General features: G+C 33.4%; 1 protein-coding gene across 4 annotated transcripts in view; it reads left to right on the top strand.

Annotated features, from left to right (window-relative positions):
* The window catches only part of LOC127151967 (calcium/calmodulin-dependent protein kinase kinase 2), a 29088-nt gene extending 4850 nt beyond the window's left edge, over nucleotides 1-24238 (top strand). Inside the window, exons 2-17 of one of the 4 annotated variants that reach the window (XR_007825011.1) lie at nucleotides 3805-4435; nucleotides 6616-6663; nucleotides 8752-8805; nucleotides 9841-9892; nucleotides 10062-10195; nucleotides 11500-11536; nucleotides 11683-11704; nucleotides 11802-11890; nucleotides 13804-14003; nucleotides 14097-14150; nucleotides 14238-14311; nucleotides 14392-14479; nucleotides 15534-15665; nucleotides 15849-15949; nucleotides 18238-18429; nucleotides 20143-24238. Coding sequence is in view for 2 of the 4 variants with exons in the window: in XM_051092342.1 (XP_050948299.1) it covers nucleotides 3848-4435; nucleotides 6616-6663; nucleotides 8752-8805; nucleotides 9841-9892; nucleotides 10062-10195; nucleotides 11500-11536; nucleotides 11683-11704; nucleotides 11802-11890; nucleotides 13804-14003; nucleotides 14097-14150; nucleotides 14238-14311; nucleotides 14392-14479; nucleotides 15534-15665; nucleotides 15849-15949; nucleotides 18642-18692; nucleotides 20143-20215 (1797 nt within the window). In the remaining 2 variants the exon portion in view is untranslated. Of the gene's footprint in view, nucleotides 1-3804; nucleotides 4436-6615; nucleotides 6664-8751; nucleotides 8806-9840; nucleotides 9893-10061; nucleotides 10196-11499; nucleotides 11537-11682; nucleotides 11705-11801; nucleotides 11891-13803; nucleotides 14004-14096; nucleotides 14151-14237; nucleotides 14312-14391; nucleotides 14480-15533; nucleotides 15666-15848; nucleotides 15950-18237; nucleotides 18430-18641; nucleotides 18693-20142 lie in introns of those variants that run through there. The other 3 variants (XR_007825012.1, XM_051092342.1, XM_051092343.1) reach the window with 3 other exon arrangements.
* Nucleotides 24239-24815: the final 577 nt, after the last annotated feature.

Here is a 24815-nt window from a genome sequence, read left to right as displayed (position 1 = left end):
CCAGTGTTTACACTTTTAAACACAGTCAGCTCTTTAATACCTACCTGCACTACTGGATTTTGTAATGTTTTGGAACGAAAGCTCACCAAGGCTACATTTATTTAATTAAAAATACAGTGAAAACTGTAACAGTCCTCAGTATCACATGATGCTTCAGGAATTGTTGTAATTGGTTGATATGGTACTCAAGAAATGTTTTGTCTTGTTATCAAGATCGCTTCAGAAGAAACATGACTTTTTACATTTGAAGATCAGGGTAAATTTAACTTATTTTGTCTTCTGGGAAACATATTTTGTAGTGTCTGAAGGGCAGTATTAAATGAAAAAAATATGATATTTAGACAAAATTCTGTTCAAAAGTTTTCACCCCCCGGCTCTTAATGCATCGTTTTCCCTTCTGGAGCATCAGTGAGCGTTTGAACCTCCTGTAATAGTTGCATATGAGTCCCTTAGTTGTCTTCAGTGTGAAAAGATGGATGTCAAAATCATACAGTCATTGTTGGAAAGGGTTCAAATACACAATTTGGGGGACCTGAAGGATTTTTCTAAAGAACAGCGGACAGTTTAACTGTTCAGGGCAAACAAGGGACTCATGAACAACTACAACTAAACAAACAAACAAAAAAAGCACAGCTTTGGATCATTCAGGTAACAACACTGTAATAAAAATCAAGCTTATGTTAAACTTTGAACAGATTTTTATAAATTCAACTATTATTCTGTTGTGGACTACGTCTTTTATATGAAATATCTTATTTAGGTCAGTACTAAATAAAAAATAACATGCATTTTGTATTATCCTTCTAATTTTGGTAAAATAATTCACATTTGCAGATTCTGCAAGGTGTATGTACACTTCTGACCTTAACTGCAAATAGTAACTGCATAAATATAAGTTTATTATAAGTTAAATAATAAGCATAACAGTACTTTTTTTCTGCCTGACTGGTGATCTATGTTTTAAAAATGTTTATAACACACAATGTTGCACATATCATCTTGCGTGATGTTACAATCAGTTGGTTGTCACTTGTTGTCATCTAAAATCCATCATTCATTTTCCTACTGGCTGAATGTCTTAGTAGGTGATGGATGGTGAGAGACAGTTTAATAAACAAAATAAACAAGATTTTTACATTTAATGCAATAATGTGAATAGTGCTGCTTATCCATACAAAGGTTGACGCCTGTATTGTTTCTAAGGTGGTTAAGAATCTATCAAATTTGTATTATATTCTGAGCTCTGAATATGGCTTGAGTCTCTCTTTCAATGTAATTTTTAATCTGAATGAAGATTTTTGAGCATAGAGGTTATTTCTAGTATGAAAGTGACTTTTTTGTGTGAGAAAGTGTCATTTTTAGCTACGAAAGCTTGAATCCTCATCAGTGTGTTCTGATTTAGGGTGAAAATGAGTGTCAGGGACGTAATAACTTGGGAAATGGATGCGGGAGGGGTCAAAGATGAGGAACGCTGAGAAAAATAGGCTTTTTTTCTCACACTGTTCTCAAGAGGGAGAGAGAACACCGTCTTCCAGCTGTGTGGGTGTTTTGACAGGAGAACGCGTGGAGGCCAGAGCCCCGAGATGATATTACAGCAAAAACATAAGTAGAGATTCGATCGCAGATGAAGAAATGACAGGGAACAAAAGCGAGATAGAGAAGAAAAACCTAGCTGCAGTGGATCTCGGTGAATGCGAGTGATAGAAATGAGGACGCATGGAGGGGGTGGGCCAGCCCACACAAGTTCTCCTTTCTGAACCCCTCAGAGTAATGAATGTCTTTTTTATTGTACCTGCTTATATTTCTCCCATTCTGCGAGACCCACACCTCTCCCACACACACAGAGAGAGACTCTAATGTTCAGAAAATCTGCTTGCCAAAGAAACTAGAGCTCTTTGCATGTAAATCAAGGCCATAAGAAATGGAGGCTCAGAGCCGAATGCAGATATGTAATCTTTTCGAGAAGGCTTTAGTTGAGTAACGTTTGAAGTAGTTTATATTATAAGCTTATTAGCGGTATTCACTCATTTCTGTACAGGTTTCAGTATGTACCATTTTTCAGTGTAATATAATTTATCAGAGTAATAATTTTATAGAAATGCCGTGACTTAAGGAGAAGCCTCTTACAAAAATAGAGGTCGAATATACAGTTGAGGTCAAAAGTTTGCTTACACCTTGCAGAATCTGCAAAATGTTAAAGGAACACTCCACTTTTTTTTGAAAATAGGCTCATTTTCCAACTCCCCTAGAGTTAAACAGTTGAGTTTTACTGTTTTCGAATCCATTCAGACGAGTTCCGGGTCTGGCGGTAGCACTTTTAGCATAGCTTAGCATGGATCATTGAGTCTGATTAGACTGTTAGCATCTCGCTCAAAAATGACCAAAGAGTTTTGATATTTTTTCCGATTTAAAACTTGACTCTTGTGTAGTTACATTGTGTACAAAAACGGACGAAAAATGAAAAGTTGCATCCCTTTGAGTCCCTTCCCTGCTGGAAAAAAACAGTTAAAAGACCAGCTCCTTCCAGCTTAAACCAGCTAAAACCAGCCAACCAGCCTAGAGTGGTTTTAGCTATTTTTTTCAGCAGGGTTGTTTGTCCTGAACAGTTCAACTGTCAGCTCTTCTTCAGGCCTTTAGGCCCCACAAATTCTTTGATTTTTTTAGCATTTTTGTGTATTTGAACCCTTTCCAACGATGACTGTATTTTGAAATCGATCTTTTCACACTGAGGACAACTGAGGAACTCATATGCAACTATTACAGAAAGTTCAAACACTCACTGATGCTCCAGAAGGAAACACAATGCATTAAGAGGGAGGTGAAAACTTTATGATTTTGAAGATCAGGGTAAATGTAACTTATTTTGTCTTCTGGGAAACATGTAAGTATCTTCTGAAGGGCAGTACTAAATGAAAAAAAATTGATGTTTAGGTAAAATAAGAAAAATATACACATTTTCGTTCTGTTGAAAAGTTTTCACCCCCAGCTCTTAATTTATTGTGGTTTCTTCTGGAGCATCAGTGAGCAGTTGCATATGAGTCCCTCAGTTGTCCTCAGTGTGAAAAGATGGCTCTCAAAATCATACAGTCATTACTGGAAAGGGTTCAAATACACAAAAATGTTGAAAAACCAAAGAATTTGTGTGACTTGAAGAATTCAAGTAGTATTGAACATAGTTATTTTTGCCGCTTTATAGGCCTTGAATGGTTAAATACTCACAATTGTATGTGTCAGAATGCCCTTCTTTACAAGTATCCTTGTAAACACAGTAATTTAGGATTTGAGTGAAAGCAAACAGCTGAAAGAGAAAACATGTATAATGGATCCGGGTAGCTCTTAAAGTGACAGCAGTCTAATATTCCTGCTGTCTGTCATTCATGTTAATCAAAGAGCAAAAGAGAGAAAATCTCACTGTTCTTGAATAAATCACTTTTGTAACTTTTAATAAGAAGAAATATTTTTAATTTACACAGTGAAGAGTCTGTAGTGTTTTTTTACATTTGATTACTTTATACAATGTATGTAGCATTACTTATTTATTTGTTCTACTGTAGTTTTCTGTCCTATTGCTTGTAATTAGTATTATTCTGATATTCACACAGCTTACAATACTTTTTTACAAACATTTTTGATATCATAAAGACCTTATTTAAAGCAAAAGTAACTATATTGTGAAATAATATTATTCTACCGTGATATAAGATTTTGGTCATATCGCCCACCCCTTGTCAAAAGCTGTGTGTACCATGTGCACTGACATTCTGTATGACATCTAACATTTCCCAACTCTGTTTTTCCTGCAAGGCGTTGATGGAGGGGCCACTGAGAGGTGTTTGGGAAGGACACTATGTTTCCCTGTGTCTCCTCCTGGCCCTCTTCTGATCCCCCTGCCGCTCTGGGCCATGCTCCGCCCATTCCCCCGGTACAGCCGCCCAATCAGCCACTGCCTGACCTGCTGCGGAGCTGTGTTGTGCTCCCTTCCCCATCCACGCGCCTGAGCCCTTGTACCAACGACATGGAGTCCATGATTGTGGTGACGGAGTACGAGCCCAGTGGTGGCTCAGGGCAAGAGGGCGGAGAGGAGGAGGAGGTGGAGGACATGGACAGCTCGGAAACGCCTGAGCCCGCGTCGTCAGGTCCGGTACCGCCCTTCCGTATGGCCTCCTGTGATCTTTTATCCCACACGGTGGGCCGCCCGGAAGCGCTCTTCCCAGAGCCTCAGGAGCACAGAGGTAGACTCAGCCTTTCCGACAGAAAGCTGTCACTACAGGAACGCTCGCAGACGCTTTCCTCGCCCTGCGGTTCGCCGGGGTTGAACGGACGCTATATTTACCCATCGCTGCCCTATTCGCCAATCACCTCCCCTCACTCTTCTCCACGCCTCCCTCGAAGACCAACCGTGGAGTCTCATCGTGTCTCCATCACAGACCTGCAGGTACGTGGCCGGAGTTAATGGCAAGTGTGATTGGAGGAGTAGGGAGGTCTCTTGAAGAAATATCCATTAGTTAATGTAGATATTTAAATAAAATAAAATGTAGACATTTTTGTTATTGTGTATTTTTTTTTTTAATAATTTATATAATATTTATTACCTAAATTATTAATAGCAGTTGATTAGTAACTAATTATTAAATATAAATAATAAATATAAGATCATATATAAAGTATAAGCATGAGGGCTAGTAATTAATTTGAAATTATTGTAAAAATGACTTGTAGGCTGGAAATAAGTCTTTTTTAAACTTTAAAATGTTACAAATATTTTTTAAATATATTTTTATTATTTATATAATATTTAATATCTAAATGATTAATAGCAATTATTATTTACATATTAAATATAGACAGTAAATATTGTATAACAAATGTATTGCGTAATATATAAAATTCACATTATAAAATATTTGTGATCTCTATATTTTAAATGATGTGGGCTTTTAAAAATTGGAAAAAAAGATGGAAAAACAAATATTTTTAATTATGGACTTGTAAAAGTGACTTGAAGCCTCATAAATGTCATGGAAACAAAATAAAGTTTGTAATTTATTTATTTATTTATTTATTTATTTAATATTAAAATTATTAATGTTATTTAATTTCTCTCTATATTTTTAAATAATGGCTTGTAAAAGTGGCTTGTAGGCTTGTAAATGTTATGGAAAAATAAATATTTTTCCAATTATGCTCAACTTTGATGTTGTAGTTTTTAAAAATATATATTTGTTTTTATTATTTAAATGGTATTTAATATTTAAATGAGTAAAATCAATTAATTGATATTTACATGTTAAATACAAATGAAAAAATATATAATATATTGTAAGATAATATAAAATATACATTATAGGCAATAATATATGTTATTATATACTATCTATATACTATCTATATACTATAGAATACATTTTTTTATATTTTTTTATTATTTATATAATATGTAATATCTAAACTATTAATAGCAATTAATTATTGTTTACATATTAAATATAGAAAGTAAATATTGTACCTGTATAATAAATATTGTTGTGTAATATAGAAAATTCACATTATAAAATCTCTATATTTTAAATGATATAAAGCTTGTGAATTTCATGGGGGAAAAAAATGATTTTTAAAAATGTTTTTATAATATGTATTATATAAATAATAAATAATATATAAAATGTGTATTATAAAATATTGTGGCTACAAATTGCTCTTTATGATCTATATATTAGAGGTGGGCAATATCAGGAAAGTGTAAAACTTAACATTATCTATTTTAAAACAACTCAGCTGTCTAAACAACCATTGTGCCTAACAATTATGCAAGATTATATACCTGCACCACAAAAAAACGAGACAATCTGATGTTGTGGCCTGACATAATTTGAGCTGCTTGTGTGAGAACTGATGTTGTCTTTGAGAAGAACATTTCCTTTTCTTCATTCTCTGCACTGGCTTCAAGTCTGCAAGGTTGAGAGGGTATGTAAGGTAAGGTTACAGACAGGAGCAATTACCTTCCTCTTAATGGCGCTTGTCAAGAGAAAGCCCCCTATAGATGCTTCTGCTCTTCCATTAGGACATGAAATGGGCGAGAAATGTGTAGCTTTAGCTTGTGTGCCTTTCTCAGCTCAAGTCAGTGTTATTTTCATGTTGTATTTACTGTTTTTTTTTTTTTTTTTTTTTTTACTGTTTTGTAGTGTATTTTTGTCTTTTCTTATTACTTTTTGTTTATGTCTATGTTGTTTTTATTAATATGTATTTATTCAATTTAATTTAGTTATTTTAGTATTCAAATTAACTAAACAACAGTGAGAAATGATGCCTTGGCACCTTGTTGAAATAAAATAACTTTTATTTTGTTTCAAGTAACGGTAGTGTTTTTTATGGTTTTAGTTTTTTAGTTTTACTATAATAAAAACCCTGGCTCAAATACTCCCTGTAGTACTTTTTCTCCTAATGCTTTTGATTCTTTGAACCTGGAATGTTGCGTCATTCTTGATGAGAGAATCAAGTTTGCATTTGCTGTGATACTTCACAGGCTGAAGTTTTTGTCTTTTTTCAGTGACTATAATTCCTTAAAGAAAATCTAAGTATCATTGACTGATATCATTTGTTTCTTTATTTCAAAAGGACTGCGTGCAGCTCAACCAGTACAAGCTGAAAGATGAGATCGGAAAGGTATGTTTATTTTTCATTTATTATTTATGTATAGATCATTTCCCGCTTAGTCTGGGATGAATGAACACGCTGCTAAAAGAATAATTGAGCTTTATTTCTTTATCTCAGAACAAACAAACATCTCACATATTTGGTATAGTAAAAAAAATAGAGGAATACAAATAGAACTGTCAAACGATTAAACATGATTAATCTCAACCAAAATAATAATTTTATATACTGTTTTTTTTTTTGTCTTTATATATACATGCATATGTATGCATTTTTATATACAGAATAAATATATACAGTACACACATATCATGTAAACATAAATAAAACACTTAATTTGGATGCGATTAATCATGATTAATCAATTTGACAACACTAAATATAATATAATATAAATATAATATAATATATGATGAGTTTGTACACAAATGTTTGTACTATGTATATTTATTAAACACATGTATGTGTGTGTGTATATATATATATATATATTTAATTATTTTATATAAAAATATAACATTGTACTTAATATATACATGCACGTGTATGCATTTATATATATACATAATGAATACACCGTACACAAACACATATATCATGTGAACACAAACTTTTATCTTGGATGCGATTAATTGTGATTAATTGTTTGACAGCTCCACATACTAATGTACAGTTGGTCATTATTACAAAATTAACCATGTGGAATTATTGCACTTTTTAGTTTTCCTGGATTTTGGCAAACAAATAAACAAACAAATAAATAAATAAATGCACATGAAATATGGATATATGTTGAAAAGTTTGGGGTCTTTTTAATTGTTTTTGAAATAAGTTTCTAATGCTTACCAAGGCTGCATTTATTAAAAAACAAAAAAAAAAACAGTCAAATTGTTAAATATTATTGCAATTTAAAATAATGGTTTTCTGTTTTGAAATTTAGTTTATTTCTGTGATGAGAAGCTGAGTTTTCAGCAGATGTTATTCCAGTCTTCAATGTCAAGGAAATCAGTATTATCCCAAATTAATATGCTCATTTGGTTCACAGGAAACATTTCTTATCATTATCAATGTTTAAGCAATATTTAATGTGCTATATTTAATATTTTTGTGTCTTTATTGTCACTTTTGATCAATTCAAGCAAAAAAAATCAATAAATAATTCTTTCAAAAATAACAACTAAATTTTACTGAACTTAAACTTTTTGACTGTAGTGTTAATAAGAATAAAAATAGTGATACTACAGATAAATATGTAGGAAATGTAAATAAATAAATACGTCTGCTGTTGAAAAATCAAAAATTTTGCAGAGACAATACTACTTTTTTTTCTTTAAACATGGTAATACCAAAGAGTTTGAAATAAGTTGGAATACTAATTAAGTTCATAATATATGAATATGGTAATTTTGTGACACCATGGGATAAATCAAAGTTTCATGAATAGAATAGAATGGATTAGACCCTTACAAAAAGTACCATGTTTACCATGTTTTTTTTAACATGACATCATGTTAATGTTGTGTTACACAGTACTTTGAGGAGTTCTTAGTAAACCATGTGTACCATAATATTACTACAGTATTTATTTTGTAAGAAGAGTACACATAAGCACATGTAATGAATTTACTAATAAAGCAATATATAGTGTAATGCAGTAAAGCAAGTGAAAGGAGCAAGTGAAGTGTTTTCACTGTTGCTGTTCCACTAAGCTTCATCTCCATTCGAGGACATGGAAAACTGTCAGCTTGGATGGGGAGATTCCTGCTCCGCTCTCATCTCTGTGTCTGAGGGTTGGATTCCCTGCTGGAACGGCAATCTGCTGTCCCAGCTGGGACCTGTGTGTGTGTTTAGGTTTGAGAGAGATAGAGACAGAACAGAAGTGGAATTATGCCTGTCTATGGCGTTCATCATGATGCCGGCTGTTGCCTACTGGCTTGGTTTGGTTTACATGTTCTCCGGTTAATCAAACGGCACAAATGCTTGGCCACTTTAGCCTCCTGTTTCCCACCGTTTTTGCATGTTGCTGAGTGTGTTTGTATTGCAATTTGATCCAGTTACAAGTTGTCATGACCGACGCACCTTGTTTTCCTGATAAAGGGCTCCTATGGAGTTGTCAAGCTGGCGTACAATGAAGACGATAACACGTACTATGTGAGTGACGCAACACGGTCTTGCACGAGTATATACACATTTCATGTGTGAAGAGTAAAGAGCTAACATCCTAGTGTTTTCAGTAATTGTTAAATTATGAAATCATGGAAAATTATGGAAATCATAATTATGATGTGATTTTAATTGAAATAAAATGCATTTTAGCACTAGTGCATCACAATAAAGTAAAAAAATCCAGAATTAAATGCGTAATTTTTGCGCCATCAAGTACAAAATAATTACTATTTTCAAACAAGTAAAATGTAAAAGAAAAAAATTTGTAAAAGAATTTCTGTTTATTGCTGTTTATTTTTTTATCCTAAATTTAGGATAAATTTCTCTTTAAAAAAGAAAAATAATATTTATATTTATATTTATTAAAAAAAGAAAAAAGATTATGTATTTGTTTTTATTTTTATTTTGTGTGTTAGATTTTATTTATTTATTTATTTTTTTTTCATTTTGTTGCCATGCTGTATTTTTGGGATTTGTAAATAATTTAAATTTATTTTGAAAAAGAATATCCTTAACTTGATAATGATGATTATGAACATGCTGTAGTAGTAGTAGTAGTAGTAGTAGTAATAATAATAATAATAATAATAATAATAATAATATGCTCTAATATTACATAAAATGTTAACTTAAAATTGCTGAGTCATTTGATTAATTAATTTATCCTAATTTTAGGATAAATTTATCTTGTAACATTTTTTTTATTTATTTATTAATTTTTATATTTATTTAAAAAAAATATATATATATTTTTTCTTTTTATAATTACTATTTGTCTGTTTGTGTGTGTGTATGCGCTTTATATTTTCACTTTTTTTCATTTTGTTGCCATGCTGGAGTGTTGGGATTTAATAAATAATTTAATTTAATTCAAATTCTGTTGCTTATTTTTTATCCTAATTTTTGGGGCAGTTGTAGTCCTCAGTCAGTACTGGTTGTAGATTGGGGCATATGCCACCCAGCACCAGTAATGACACTGGATATCTGCTCTCACTCTCTCATTCTCACTGCTCTCCACAGGCCATGAAAGTGCTGTCCAAGAAGCGACTGATGAGGCAGGCTGGGTTCCCGCGTAAGTGTCTGCTTTAAAGCAGATGGAGCGCTCAGCGGGGTTTATGATTGAGTGTATGTGTGAGTGTATGTGTGTATGAGGTTGAGGTTGGGGGCGCAGTTTCATCAGCTAGCAGAATGCCCAGTACTTCAGCCTTTCACATGATTTCCTCTTGTGTTGATTTAAACAGGCAGACCTCCTCCTCGTGGGGCAAAATCAGCCCCTGAGGGCCCACCTCAGCCCAAAGGGCCTCTGGAGCGAGTTTACCAGGAGATAGCCATTCTCAAGAAGCTAGATCACCCTAATGTGGTTAAGCTTGTGGAGGTGGGTGTTTGTATTTTCAATATGCAGCTGTAGGGGTGCTGTTACACCTGTTCACCAGACTTTAATGTGTAATTTGTGCACCACTAATGCCACCAAGCGGAATAAATAAAATAATCGAATAAAAAGTCACAAGTCACGAGATACAAACTCGGGATTCTGAGGAAAAAAGTCACAATTGCGAGATACAAATGTGGAATTCTGAGGAAAAAAGTCACAATTGCAAGATACAAACTCGGAATTCTGAGGAAAAAAGTCACAATTGCGACATACAAACTCGGAATTCTGAGGAAAAAAGTTAATTGCGAGATACGACCTCACAGTTCTGAGGAAACAAGTCAATTACGAGATATAAACTTGGAATTCTGAGAAAAAAAGTCACAATTGTGAGATATAAACTCGGAATTCTGAGGAAAAAGTCACAATTGTGAGATATGAACTCAGAATTCTGAGGAAAAAAGTCACAATTGCGAGATATAAACAGAATTCTGAGAAAAAAGTCACAATTGTGAGATATAAACTCGGAATTCTGAGGAAAAAGTCACAATTGTGAGATATGAACTCAGAATTCTGAGGAAAAAAGTCACAATTGTAAGATATAAAGTCGAAATTCTGAGGAAAAAAGTCAATTGCAAGATATAAATTGCAATACTGAGAAAAAAAGGCAGAATTGAGAGTTTGTATCTTGCAATTCTGACTTCATTTCTCAGAATTGCGAGGAAAAAAAGAATTGCGAGATGTAAACTCACAATTGCGAGGAAAAAAAATCAGAATTGTGAGATCAAAAGTCGCTTGAATATAGTAGTCTGCAGAAATAAATATACAGATAAATAGTTATCAGTATTTTTTGCTTTGTTTTCCAGTAAAAAAAAAAAAAAGTACTGTAGAGTAAAGATAAATTTACTGTTAAGCTAAATTTCAATAAAAATCCTAAATCTAACAATATGTAATGTGGTTAATGCTTCAAACAAAATACATCTAAAAATATTTTTACTGAAAAATAAGACAAATACTGATTAAGAAAATAATTATTTGCAGTGTACTAATATGTACTGGGCGGTTAGTATTTAGCCAATAAAAATGTTGAAATAAAGCTTTTACATGAATTTCCAGTGGACCAAAAAGTCAAGAAAACTGGGTTGTGATAAATAGATGTTGATGCTAAATTTGAATACTGTGCTGAATTTCTATCCCTGAAATCCTTGTTTTTATTTCCACCAAATCAGATATGGCATAGTATAAGGTCTATGCTGACTGGTTTTGTTCCTTGTTTCTTTCTAAACTGCTTTGTTTTTTTTTTTGTGCAGGTGCTGGATGATCCAAGTGAGGACCATCTGTACATGGGTAAGTCTGGCCAGATACTCATCCTCTTGGCAGGTGCTACACGCGTGCACATGCACAATTTATTCTACTTTTCTGTGCTAAATGTATGTAAAATCAAATAAGCTAATGCACAACACCCTAATTCTGTTTCCTGTGTGCTTTCACAGTATTCGAGCTTGTCAAACGAGGGTGAGTAAGCATGTTATTTCAGATTGTAGCACCGGCCCATGCTGTGCTAGTGTCACTCTGCTAGAGAAACTGTGTCTCATTCCCCATGTGTTTGCAGAGCAGTGATGGAGGTTCCTACTGATAAGCCCCTGGATGAGGACCAGGCACGCTTCTACTTCCAGGACTTGCTGAGAGGCATTGAGTATTGTGAGTGCGGGAATTTAGCTAATGCTTAGCAGTGTGATCAATGCTCATGATGTTGCTAATACATCCAGATAAAAGGGCAAGGTACATTTTCATGGCCTCATGCCATTGTCTGGGCTCTGGATAGTCTTGTAGAACCAGACTTTTAGACTAAAGCCTTGTCAGCATATCTTATAGTAGCCAAGAACCTACTTAGCAGCATTATTTTAATATTATTTGTAAAATATTATAGGTTAATTTGTACTTTGAGTTATCTTTTATTTTTATATTTTCAGTTTTTAATATAATTTTAGTTTCATGTTTAGTCTACATTGCTTATTTTGTTCAAGAACTCCCCTATTAACAGTGTTATTTTAGTATTATTTAAATTCTATTGTAGTATTTATTAATAATTTGAATTGGCTATTATTTGTATTGCTTACTAATAAAAATGACAAAATGACAAATGAAATAAGTTTTAGTATTATTAATATTATTTAATTATTTCACGTTTTAATAGTCCTATTATTTTCTTTCAAATCGATTAATCACATTCAAAATAAGTTTTATTTACATAATATAAGTATGTATTGTAATTTTTATATAAACATTAAAAATGTTGTATTAGTTACTAACTGAAATAAGTTTAGTGCTATAGAAGTTTAGTTAGATGTGTGCTGTCAAATCGATAAATCGTGAATAATCACATTCAAAATAAACATACATAATGTACAAACATAATGTATGTGTGTGTACCGTTTATATTTATACACAAACGTTGTTTTGAATGTGATTATTCGTGATTAATCGATTTGACAACACTAATTTGTTTAGTGTTGTGAAATTGATTAATCGCGATTAATCGCATTCAAAATAAAAGTTTTTTACATAATGTGTGTGTACCGTGTATATTAAGACATAAACTTTAATTTTAAATGTGATTATTCACGATTAATCAGTTTGATCAATCGATTAATCATGATTAATCACATTCAAAATAAAAGTTTGTGTTTACATAATGTGTGTGTACTATGTATATTTATACACAATCTTTTATTTTGGATGCGATTATTCGCGATTTATTTGATTTGACAGCACTAATTTCTATATAGTGCTGTCAAAACGATTAATTACAATTAATCGCATTCATAATAAACGTTTGTGTTTACATAATGTGTGTGTACTGTGTATATTTATACACAATCTTTTATTTTGGATTCGATTATTCGCGATTAATCGATTTGACAACACTAATTTCTATCTAGTGCTGTCAAATCAATTAATCGCGAGTAATCACATTCAAAATAATAGTTTGTTTACATAATGTATGTGTGTACTGTGTGTATTTATACATAATCTTTTATTTTGGATGCGATTATTCACGATTAATCGATTTGACAACACTAATTTCTATATAGTGCTGTCAAATCGATTAATCGCATTCAAAATAAAAGTTTGTTTACATGATTTATGTGTACTGTGTATATTTACACAAACTTTTATTAAACTCAATGAATCGACTAATCGACAGCACTAATTTCTATATAGATGTAATTTGTTAAGTTTGGTACTTAAACTACTTTGATTTCAGGTAGTTGCCAATAAAACAAAAACAAGTTTTTCATCTGAAGTATTTAACTATTATTTTATTTCAGCTTTATTTCTATCTATTAACAAAAACATTTTAATCGTTTTAGTTAATAGACAAATAATGGATAACAGCAGTGCCAGACAGGAAGGAAGTTATCTGTCCAACATTTGAAGTAAATCTGTACACCCAGTCTTGTAGAAATAGCATAAAAGCCATGGTTTTCAGACAGTTCTTGACATTTTTATCTGCAGTACGCATCAGATTGTGAGACTAGCTAAGAGTTCTTTTTGATAGTCATCGAAATGCATTGAATAACAATTCAATGCATGTGACTCATCCTCAACAGTACATTATCAGAAAATCATTCATCGGGACATCAAGCCTTCCAACCTGCTTGTGGGAGAAGATGGCCATGTTAAAATTGCCGACTTTGGGGTCAGTAACCAGTTTGAGGGAGCAGACGCCCTCCTGACCAGCACAGTTGGGACGCCAGCGTTTCTCGCCCCAGAAACCCTCTCAGAAACCCGCAAGAACTTCTCTGGAAAGGTTAAAAAAACTATTCTATAAGCTAGTTTCTAATATCTTGTCAGTTTTACTCTGTCAAAATTGTTTAATCAAGTTACCATCATGTTTTTATAGGCTCTGGATGTGTGGGCAATGGGAGTCACCTTGTACTGTTTCATCTTCGGAGTGGTACGCCCTGTTTTGACCTTCGTATATATTATGAAACATATACTGCAAACTGTAACAATTCTTTGACTTGACTTCCTCTCTTCACAGTGTCCATTTATGGATGAGCGTATTTTGAGCCTCCATCAGAAGATCAAGACCCAACCAGTGGAGCTTCCCGAGAAGTGAGTATTTCTCTTGAGCCTAAAAGACCTTCCCCATCCAACTATTTTGACATTGATAGCATTTTTGTCCTACTTAACAGCGCGGACATATCGGATGACTTAAAGGACCTTCTTTTTAAAATGTTGGACAAGAATCCTGAAACCAGAATTACCGTCCCACAAATCAAGGTCAGTGTGACGTCACCAGTGACGACGACTTCAAGTTCAACAAAGGTGGAATGTGTAATTTCAAAGCTACTGATATCACCAATATGTTTCTGGAATACAAGCCCAGTCTCTTATGCTCACCATAGCTGCATTTATTTGATCAAAATACTGTAAAACAATAAAGTGAAATATCATTACAATAACATTTATTTTTATATACCTTAAAATAGGGATGTTTAACGATTAATAGCTATTAATCCAAAATAAAAGTTTCTGTGTATATTTATTATGTATATATAAATACACACACATGCATGTATATATTTAAGAAAAATATGTAATTTTATATATTAAAATATATATGTATAATACCAATTATATGAATATAAATATATATGTAAATACATGTAAATGTTTTCAAAATATATAAAGAATCTCATGATTTGGTGCATATTGCAGATAAAAATGTCAAGAACTTTTTAAGAACCAAGGCTTTTATGTAAACAAAAACTTTTATTTTGAATGTGATTTATCGCGATTAATCATTTAACAGCACTACTTTAAAATGTATTTTATTCATATGATGGCAAAGCTGAATTTTCAGTATCATTTGTCCAGTCTTCAGTGTCACATGATCCTTCAGAAATTATTTTATTTGCCAATTTGGTGCTTAAGAAACATTTCTTACTGAAAACAAATCAATTTTTTTTTTTTTAACCGTGAAAGTTGAAAAGAACTGCATTTATTTGAAATAGAACTCTTTTGTAACATTATAAATATCTCTGTTTTCACTTTTGATCAACTTAATGCATCCTTGTTAAATAGAAGTATTCATTTCTTTCAAGAAAAATATCTTACTGACCCCAAATTGTTTGTACATGCTGGTGTATTTTTTCTTGTGTTATAATTAGCCTCAATACTTCAAATGGACCAAAAATAAAACGCTTCCTTGTTCTTAAAAGATGATTTCAAAGCACTTCCTGTGTGAATATAGGACACTCCAGCTGCCTCGACACAGTCTTGGGTTAATTAATGATATCAAAGCAGGATTTCTGTTCCGTTGTTGTTGTTGTAGGTGCACCCATGGGTGACGCGGCACGGCGCTGAGCCCCTCCCCCCTGAGGACGACAACTGCTGCAGCCTGATAGAAGTGACAGAGGAGGAGGTGGAAAACTCTGTCAAGCACATCCCCAGCCTGGCCACAGTGGTGAGATGGCAAGCCCCTGGTGGCCTATTTAGCAAACCCTAATTCCGTTTTTATGAATACACGTAATGTATTCAATGCTAATAACCTCATCAAATGAATAAACAGATTAATGACCCACACAGAATTACAGCCCAACGTCTGTTTTTCGAATTGCTTATTCTTGCTGCATGCTCTCTGCTACAGATCTTGGTTAGGACTATGCTGCGCAAGCGTTCTTTTGGGAACCCGTTTGATTGGGGCCGCAGGGAAGACAGGAGTCCCGCCGCACCAGGACACACGCTATCGTAAGTCTTCCTCATTAGGGATGGGCTATAACTGGAACAGACTTCCTGAACATAGACTTGGAACTCTGCAGTGGTTTCAGTGGTCACAGAGAATATTAAATGGTTTGCCTAGCTTATTTGACAGTAATTTAATTGGAACTACTACTATAGATGTACAATTTACTTTGCTATTTAAAGAGATAGTTCACCCAAAAATGAAAATTCTGTCATTAATTACTCACCCTCATGTTGTTCCAAACCCATTAGAACTTTTTTCATCTTCGGAACACAAATCCACAAGTAGAGGAAGGCACACGCATGTGTTGTGGTACTCTCGATAAGAAATTGTTGAATAAAGTCATTGTTTTCTTTGTGCACAAAAAGTATTCTCATAGCTTCATAAATTATGGTTGAACCACTGATGTCACATGGACTATTTCAACAACGTCCTTACTGCATTTCTGTTCCTTGGCCGTGGTTGCTGTCTTTGGAGGGTCAGAAAGCTCTCGAATTTCAACAAAAATATCTTAATTTGTGTTTCAAAGATGAAAGAAGGTCTTACGGGTTTGGAACGACATAAGGGTCAGTGAGTAATGACAGAATTTTCGTTTTTAGGTGAACTGTCCCTTTAACTACATTAGGCCATACTGTAATATGTTAAGGATAACGCTTAAGTGTATTTTCAGGTAAAACAGAACTTATTGTTTATTCTGCATTTCCACAGAAAATAATTTTGACTAGTTTCTGTCCTTTTATTAACACTTTTATTCAGTAAGAATGCATTAAATGATCAGAAGTGACAGTAAAGACATTTAGAATGTTACAAAAGATTCTGATTCTAAATAAATGTTTTTTTAAACTATCCATTAAAGAATCTTGAAAAAAAAATGTATCATAGTTTCAGCTAAAATATTTGACAGCTGTTTTGAGTGTTGATAATAATAAGAAATATTTCTTGAGCAGCAAAATCAGCATATTAGAATGATTTCTGAAGAATTATGTGACTCTGAAGACTGGAGTAATGATGCTGAAAATTCATTTACGTTTTTCAATATCAATTACATTTTTATTATAGTCAAATAGAAAACAGCTGTTTTGAATTGTAATATCTCACAAATATTACTGTACTTTTGATCAAATAAATGCAGCCTTGGAGCGTAAGAAAACGTTAAAAAAAAACATATTTACTGACATCAAACTTTCGAATGTTTTAACACTCTAAACTTTCTGGAAAATGTGTTATTTTACCTCTAAAGATGTTAAATTATCTTTTTCAGCTGAGACTACATTTTTAGGTGAATTAACTCTTTATGTGCTCCTAACATTTTCTAACATTCTGTGGGTTTTTTGTCCAGTGATTTGCCACATTGCTAAATTTTTAATATAATACATCTTGTTGAATAAATTAATATTCTTGAACTTACATATCAAACATTGAATAGAGGGTTTGCACTTGACGTCACGGTTTGGTCAGTTACCCGGATGCGTGGTCATATTGTTTGGAGTTTTGTTCGGTTCAGTGGCATTGTTTAGGTTCAGTGCAGCCAATATGGCAGACTGTTGATGTGTCATGAAAACACACTATTATGTAGCCAAAGCTACAAATGGTCGCATTAAGCTAACTAAAAAAACCAAAATAAACAAGTTTAAAGTTACCAAGCTAACCAGTTATCCTGCTAAGCTAAAATACTTAAAATACACGAGCCCCCTCCCAAATGACACACTTAAAGGCATAGATCACCTAAAAATGAAAATTCTGTCATTAATTACTCACCCTCATGTCGTTCCAATCCTGTAAGATGTTTGTTTATCTTCGCAACATAAATTAGGATATTTTTATGAAAACTTTATGAGAGCTTTCTGACCTAGACAGCAACGCAACAGACACATTCTGGAAACAAGGTCCAGAAATGTAGTAAGGACATCATTAAAATAGTCCATGTGACATCAGTGGTTCAGCTGTAATTTTATGAAGCTATGAGAATACTTTTTGTGCGCAGAGAAAACAAAAATAATGAAGTGAATTCAGACACCACATACTGTTTCTGGCCTTCTACATAGTTGGAAAGTATGCAAATCTGGACTAAGCTATAGAGTCATTTTTATCATTTTATGACTCATGAGTGCCCCCTTTGCCGCTTTGTTCCCTGTTGAAGCTTTCATTGCAATATTTGATTACTGCCTAGCCAAGTAACAATAATAGCTTTGCCAAGCTTGTTAAAGGGATAGTTCACCCAAAAATGACATTCTATCATTAATTACTCACCCTCTTGTCATTTCAAACCTGTGTGACTTGCTTTCTTCTGCAGAACACAAAAGAAGATATTTTGAAAATGTGGGTAACCAAGGAGTTGACGGTAGCCATTGACTTCCATAGTATTTTTTTCCACACTGTGGAAGTCAGTGGCTACCGTCAACAGTTCAGTTACCAACATCCTTCAGAACACCTTCTTTTTATCTCAACAGAAGAAAGAAATTCATACAAGTTTGGAATGATGAGGGTGAGTAGAATTTTAATTTTCTTTAATCATTTGTTGCTGGTTTTCAAAAACCAAGGGACAAGCATAAATTATTTTCTGTGGTAATCATTAGCATATTTGAGTTATGTGAAGCATGAATTATTCCTTTAAGGCTCTTGTTTAGACATGTTTTAGAACTATTTAATAGAAACGCTCCGATTTAAGAATTCTCACATATCTCTCCTGCCGTCTAGAAAAGGGAGAGCAGGGAGTTTGAAATACTGCCGCAATCTCGGTACCCCCAGGTAAAGCTCCGCTAGCCTGTTAGCGCTCCACCTATATCCTGTTCACTCTCCTCCACCTATATTACTGTATATGTAGGAGATAATGGTCATGCCCATTTTGAATGATCTGCACTTCAAAGGAATGGTGTGGTGTTTTCTAGCATGCTCAAAACTATCATTCAGATGGCTTAAAGAATAACAAGCTTTTCCGCTTGTGTTTTCCTACCTAATAAACAGCATTTTATGCATGTAGTATATAAAATATTTATGATATTCCCTCTTAAAGGAATAGTTTACCAAAAAATGAAATTCTGTCATTAATTACTCACCCTCATGTTGTTCCAAACCCTTAAGATCTTTGTTCATATTTTGAACACAAATGATGTTTTGATGAAATCCAAGAGCTTTCTGACCCTGCACAGACAGCAACACAACTGACACATTCAAGGCCCAGAAAGGTAGTAAGGACATTGTTAAAATAGTCCATGTGACACCAGTGTTTCAACTTTAATTTTAAGAAGCTACGAGAATTGTTATGCGCGAAGAAAACAAAAATAACGACTTTATTTAACAATTTCTTCTCTTCTGTGTCAGTCTTCGACATGCGTTCACAGAGCCGGTGTTCAAAGCAGAAGAGAAAAAAATGTTAAATAAAGTCGTTATTTTTGTATTCTTTTTGCCCAAAAAGTATTTTCATAGCTCAGGGCTTCATAAAATTAAGGCTGAGCTACAGATGTCACATGGACTATTTTATCGATATCCTTACTACCTTTCTGAGCCTTGAACATGTTAGTTGCGTTGCTGTCTATGAGTCAGAAAGCTCTTGGATTTCATCAAAATTTGTGTTCTGAAGATGAATGAAGGTCTTACGTGTTCGGAACGACATGAGGGTGAAAATTAATGACAGAATTTTCATTTTTGAGTGAACTGTCCCTTTAAAAATCTTTAGTAGCTGTACAAGCTACTTTTAATAATCATTCCTTAGTACATCAAGCATTTATATTTTGCATGAAATCTTTTAACAGATAAAAAATAAGTTTATGTATGTCCTATAAGTTCATGGGCAGGTCAGGATGATGTTTTCCAGGTCCTTCTATATCTGCATGCCCCTCATGCATAATGTAAACAACGAAAAGAGTGGAGCATCCTGATTTGCCGCCCAGCCATGGTCATTTTTTACCGGGACTCTGATTGGTTTGTCGGACTGGGTGCGTTTTGCATGCGGCGCCCCAGTCCCGGCCTTCCTGGTACAACCCCTTGCAAAAACATGGTAGTCAGTCACTCTCATGTGCCTCCTTCCGACCCGAGCATATGACTGATGCGATGCCATGTCCTCCCCCTCGCGCTGACTTAATTTCCCCGCTGCCTAACAATTCTAGCCGCACTTAACAACAGTTTGCATTGCCGTAGACAGGTTGACACGCCTGGAATGCGTGGTTATTTTAAACCTCCACATTTGTCTGTTTCCTAGGAAACAAGAGAGCGAGGAAGGCATGCGGAGCATGGACCTGCCCTTCGTGGGCGAGGATGAAGTTCTTTCCTGATAGTTGTGGTGGGCGTCTTGCTCGGGCGAAATGCGTAAGGATGGGGCTGTCGTGGCTTCCGGAAGGCCAGGATATGGACCTGGGGCTGGGGCGTGGACGGAAAGATGGAAGAAAGGCGGAAGCTCTTGTTGGCTTGTTGATGTGGAGGGTGCCCACCCACTCATGCATGCATTTGTACAGTCCACAGCAGCATGCACTGTATCTGTCCGCCCAGGTCTCTGCTGTCTCTCAGGACCTGTTTTCTTGTGTGCGCGTGTGTTTCTACTCTCCTCTCCGGCACGGAGATTTCTGCTTTACTCCTCTACTTCAGCTAGGGGGCGCCACCGCAAGGCTAAATAGAATTTTTTAAGAAAAAAAACACAATTTCTTAAGTTTGTCCATCACTCGTTAGTTAAAGAGACATGCTGCTTATTGCGGTTCTTATAGATTATTAGAAGTGAATTTGAACATTATTAAAAAAGGTCCAAAAAGTTCTTGAAAAGTCAGGTTTGTTTGGTCAAATAAAACAAATAATATATAGAACTAAAAATCAAGGCAAAAAAAATGATAAATAGCCTTTGCACATTTGCGAACAATAACCTTTAACTCGTTTTTAATTCTTAATGAACGATTTCTTAGGTTTGTCCATCGCTCATTAATTATAGAGACATGCTGTCTGATTGTATATGATATGATTTGAAAATTATAAAATAAAAAATAGCTTAGACTCATCAGAAATTTCAAATTGAAAATCTTGATTAAATTAGGATTAATAATAAAAAAATATGTAAGATACAAAAAATAATTAAAATTAATTTTTCTGACAGCAACCTCTAAGATGGTTTTAGAATAATTTTTTAATTTGATTTCTTAGATTTTTCCAGCACTCATTAATTAGAGAGACATGCTGCTTTATTGCAGTTTTACAGATCTTATAGATTATTATAACTGAATTTGAACGTAATAAAATAAACTCAGACTTTCATCAGAAATTAATTTCTTCTTGAAAAAAAATCTTCTTGAAAGTCAGGTTTGTTCGGTCAAATAAAATAAATAGCATATAGAAATATAAATCAAGGCACACAAAAAATAAATAAATAAATAAATAGCCTTTGCACATTTGCGGACAATAACCTTTAACTAGTTTTTAATTCTTAATGTATAATTTTTAGATTTGTCCATCACTTATTAATTAGAGAGACATGCTGCCTGATTGTAAATGATATGATTTAAAATAAAGAACAACTCAGACTTTCATCAGAAATTAATTTCAGCTTGAAAATCTCAGAAATCAGCTTTGTTTGATCAAATTGAGATGAATGAATTAATAGTAAAATACATATAAAATGAAATAAGTAGCTTTAAATAATTAAAATTCTCCAAATTTGCTGACAACAATCTCTAAGATGTTCTTATAGGAAATGAGTTTCTTAGTGTTTTCCATTTGTAATTAATTAGAGAGACTTGCTGCTTTATCTCATTAGATTATCAGAACTGAATTTTAAAAGTAATAAATGAAAAATAAAAACAGTTCAGACTTTCATCAAAAATGAATTTCTTCTCAAAAAAAAAAAAAAGTTGGAAATCAGGTTTGTTTGGTCAAATAAAATAATTAATTTATATTTAAAAAAAAATCAAGGCAAATAAAATAATAAATAGCCTTTGCACATTTGCAGAACATAACCTTTAACTAGTTTTTAATAAATAATGTATGATTTCTTAGGTTTGTCCATCACTCATTAATTACGGAGTCATGCTGCCTGATTGTATATGATATGATTTGAAAATAAAATAAAAAATAGCTCAAATTCCAAAAATTAAATTTTAACTTGAAAATCTTCTCAGAAAACAGGATTGTTTGATTAAATTACGATAGTAACCAATCAATTAATTTATAATAAAATATATGTAAGTACAAAAACGAATACATTAAGTAATAAATAGCTTTAAATAATTTAAAAAAAAACTTTTTTTTTTCTTCAATCATTAATTAGAGAACCATGTTGCTTTATTGCAGCTTTTCAGATCTTGTTGGACTATTAGAACTGAATTTTTAATTAATATATGGGAAAAAAAAAAAACTCAGACTTTCGTCAGAAATTAATTTCAACTTCAGCTGAAATTCTTCTCAAAATCAGGTTTGTTTAATTAAATTAAGTACAATAAAAAAAAATAAAAATAAAAAAACAACTAAAAGTAAATAAAAAGACAATTTTTTAACAAGTTAAATTCTTAAAATTTGCAGTCAGGAAATGTGTATAATGCCATTTAGGGAAAATGCAGATATGTTTGTATGTGTGTGTTTGTTTGTATATTAAATCACACAACTTTGTGTTTATATTATAACGTCAGCGCTGTAGATGGTGACCAGGACCAAACCTGGAAACTATCTCGTTTTTTTTTTTTAACAACAAAGCCCGAAACCAAGAGATGAAAGAGTTATGGTCATAGTACGTAGGTCAATTATTTAGGGCACAAATAACCTTTAGGGAATGCCAGAATAATGTGACCGTTCTTCTTCTTCTTGTAAGTAACATGACCCTTTTAATCATGAAGGTAACAGTTTCTTACTGTAATTTCACTTCCTTTTCCTGTGTAGACCAAAATGCCATGTAGTAGTGCATTTCCGACTTCCGTCATGGTCAGAGTGAGTTCGTTATCGGCATTTCTATATAGGACGCATACTCTTGAGGAAATACAATAACTTTGTGCAATCTATGCATGACTTTTCACTTAAGGAATCAATGTTTGTCAGTCTGTTTTGACACAAATGTATGCCTTACATTTTCATACTCATAACTGTAGCATAGATCATCAGTACGTGTGTAGAGTTTTTTGGTACGATAGAATTGTAGATAAAAGTAGAATCGGAGATTTTAGATAAGCAGCGTAGAACTATAGTAGAACTTGCTTTTAAAGTTAGCAAAAATAGTCCAAAGCCCTGTTGAGATTTTCTCAATGTGCACTACGGTCATGTATCTCCTGTGTTGATTATTTTTCTATGATTGTTTGTTTGTTCGCTCTATTTAGCCGTAGTTTTTGAAATGTTGGAGTGATGGTGCTTTTCCACCACTGAAAATTAATAACATAGCTCATGCTTCCATGTATCAGGGGAGTCTTTTCTGCACAAGTAGGTTGAATGTATGTTGTAACTCTATACCTTTGTTTTTTCCACTTTTTTTGGTTTCCTGCATGTTAAGCTCTGCTGTATTTTATAGTACTTGTTTTCTCTCTTTAAGACTTTGATTTGAATCTTTTGTGTAGGTACTATTACTATGCATAAGAAATCTCACATTGTGGTGCAGTTCTGGACTGTGTCAGTCAGTCGGTTGGTCTCTCGTGTATGTATTGGATGTTGATTATTGAAGGAAACTTGTAATATTGACTTAAATATGCATGTGCACCGACCGGAGCTGGTTATACAATATCACTACTGTATATGTACGTGGACATTTGAACAGATTTTGATGACCTTTAAATAATATATTCAGGACCCGAGAAGCGCCGTTCCCCTTTTTTGAGTAAGTATTTATAGGGAATATCTGAAAATATATAAAGGTTTATCTTTGCACATAAGAACGTTTAGCAGAATTCAGATGATGCATGTTTGAAGGTCTCCATGTTTTCTTCTGTACAATCAAAACTAGAAGCAAAACTCACCAGCTGAAATCAAAGACAGCATTTAACCATTTCCGATGTACAGCCGCTTTCTCAATGACTGACATTGCAGATGTGTACCTGTATTGAAGGGAACGCTGTACTGTATATTTATAACCTCATTCCTCACTGTTTCTGCCCAGTATTTCTCAAAGGGCTAGAGTAAATGTTTGCGTCCATATTTCACACTAGCGACTGCGTTTTGAGCACCGTTGAGAGGGCTGTTTACAGGGATGTTACATAAATGCATGCCGTCACAATCACGCAATTTCATTCAGCATGTTTTCAAAGCATGTTTGAGCTCTTTATAGCATCCTCTGATCTCATTGCTGATCATTCTATATATTGTATCCAGTTGATTATTTGAATAAATTAAAGTTGCCTTTACTTTTGTTTTATTTTTATTTATGCATTATTAGTAGTAGTAGTAGCAGGTCGAGTCGTAATAGTATTGTTTTGATATGGTTAAATGCCTTCAGGTCTGTATTCACAATCTTAAAATTGTAGATCTTTTATTTTTTTAATTGTTGATTTTTATTGAAAATAAGAAGTCAGGTGGTCTTAAAATAACAAATAGTACAGGGATACACTACCAGTCAAAAGTTTTTGAACAGTAAGCTTTTAAAGAAGCATTTTCTACTCACCAAGCCTGCATTTATTTGATCCAAAATACAGCAAAAAGAGGACAATTTTTAAAAATATTTTTACTATTCAAAATAACTGTTTTCTATTTGAATATATTTTAAAATGTAATTTATTTCTGATTTCAAAGCTGTTTTTTAGCATCATTACCCCAATTACATGATCATTCAGAAATCATTCTAATATTCTGATTTGCTGCTCAAAAACCATTTATTATTATTATGTTGAAAACAGCAGAGTAGATTTTTTTCAGGTTTCTTTGATGAATAGAAAGTTCAGAAGAACAGCATTTATCTGAAATAGAAATTTTTTGTAACATTAT

The sequence above is a fragment of the Labeo rohita genome, chromosome 21 (assembly GCF_022985175.1).
Source record: "Labeo rohita strain BAU-BD-2019 chromosome 21, IGBB_LRoh.1.0, whole genome shotgun sequence".
NCBI classification, from domain to species: domain Eukaryota; kingdom Metazoa; phylum Chordata; class Actinopteri; order Cypriniformes; family Cyprinidae; genus Labeo; species Labeo rohita.
Note: the sequence above shows the minus strand (reverse complement) of the source record. Positions and strands in the feature narration are given on the sequence as shown.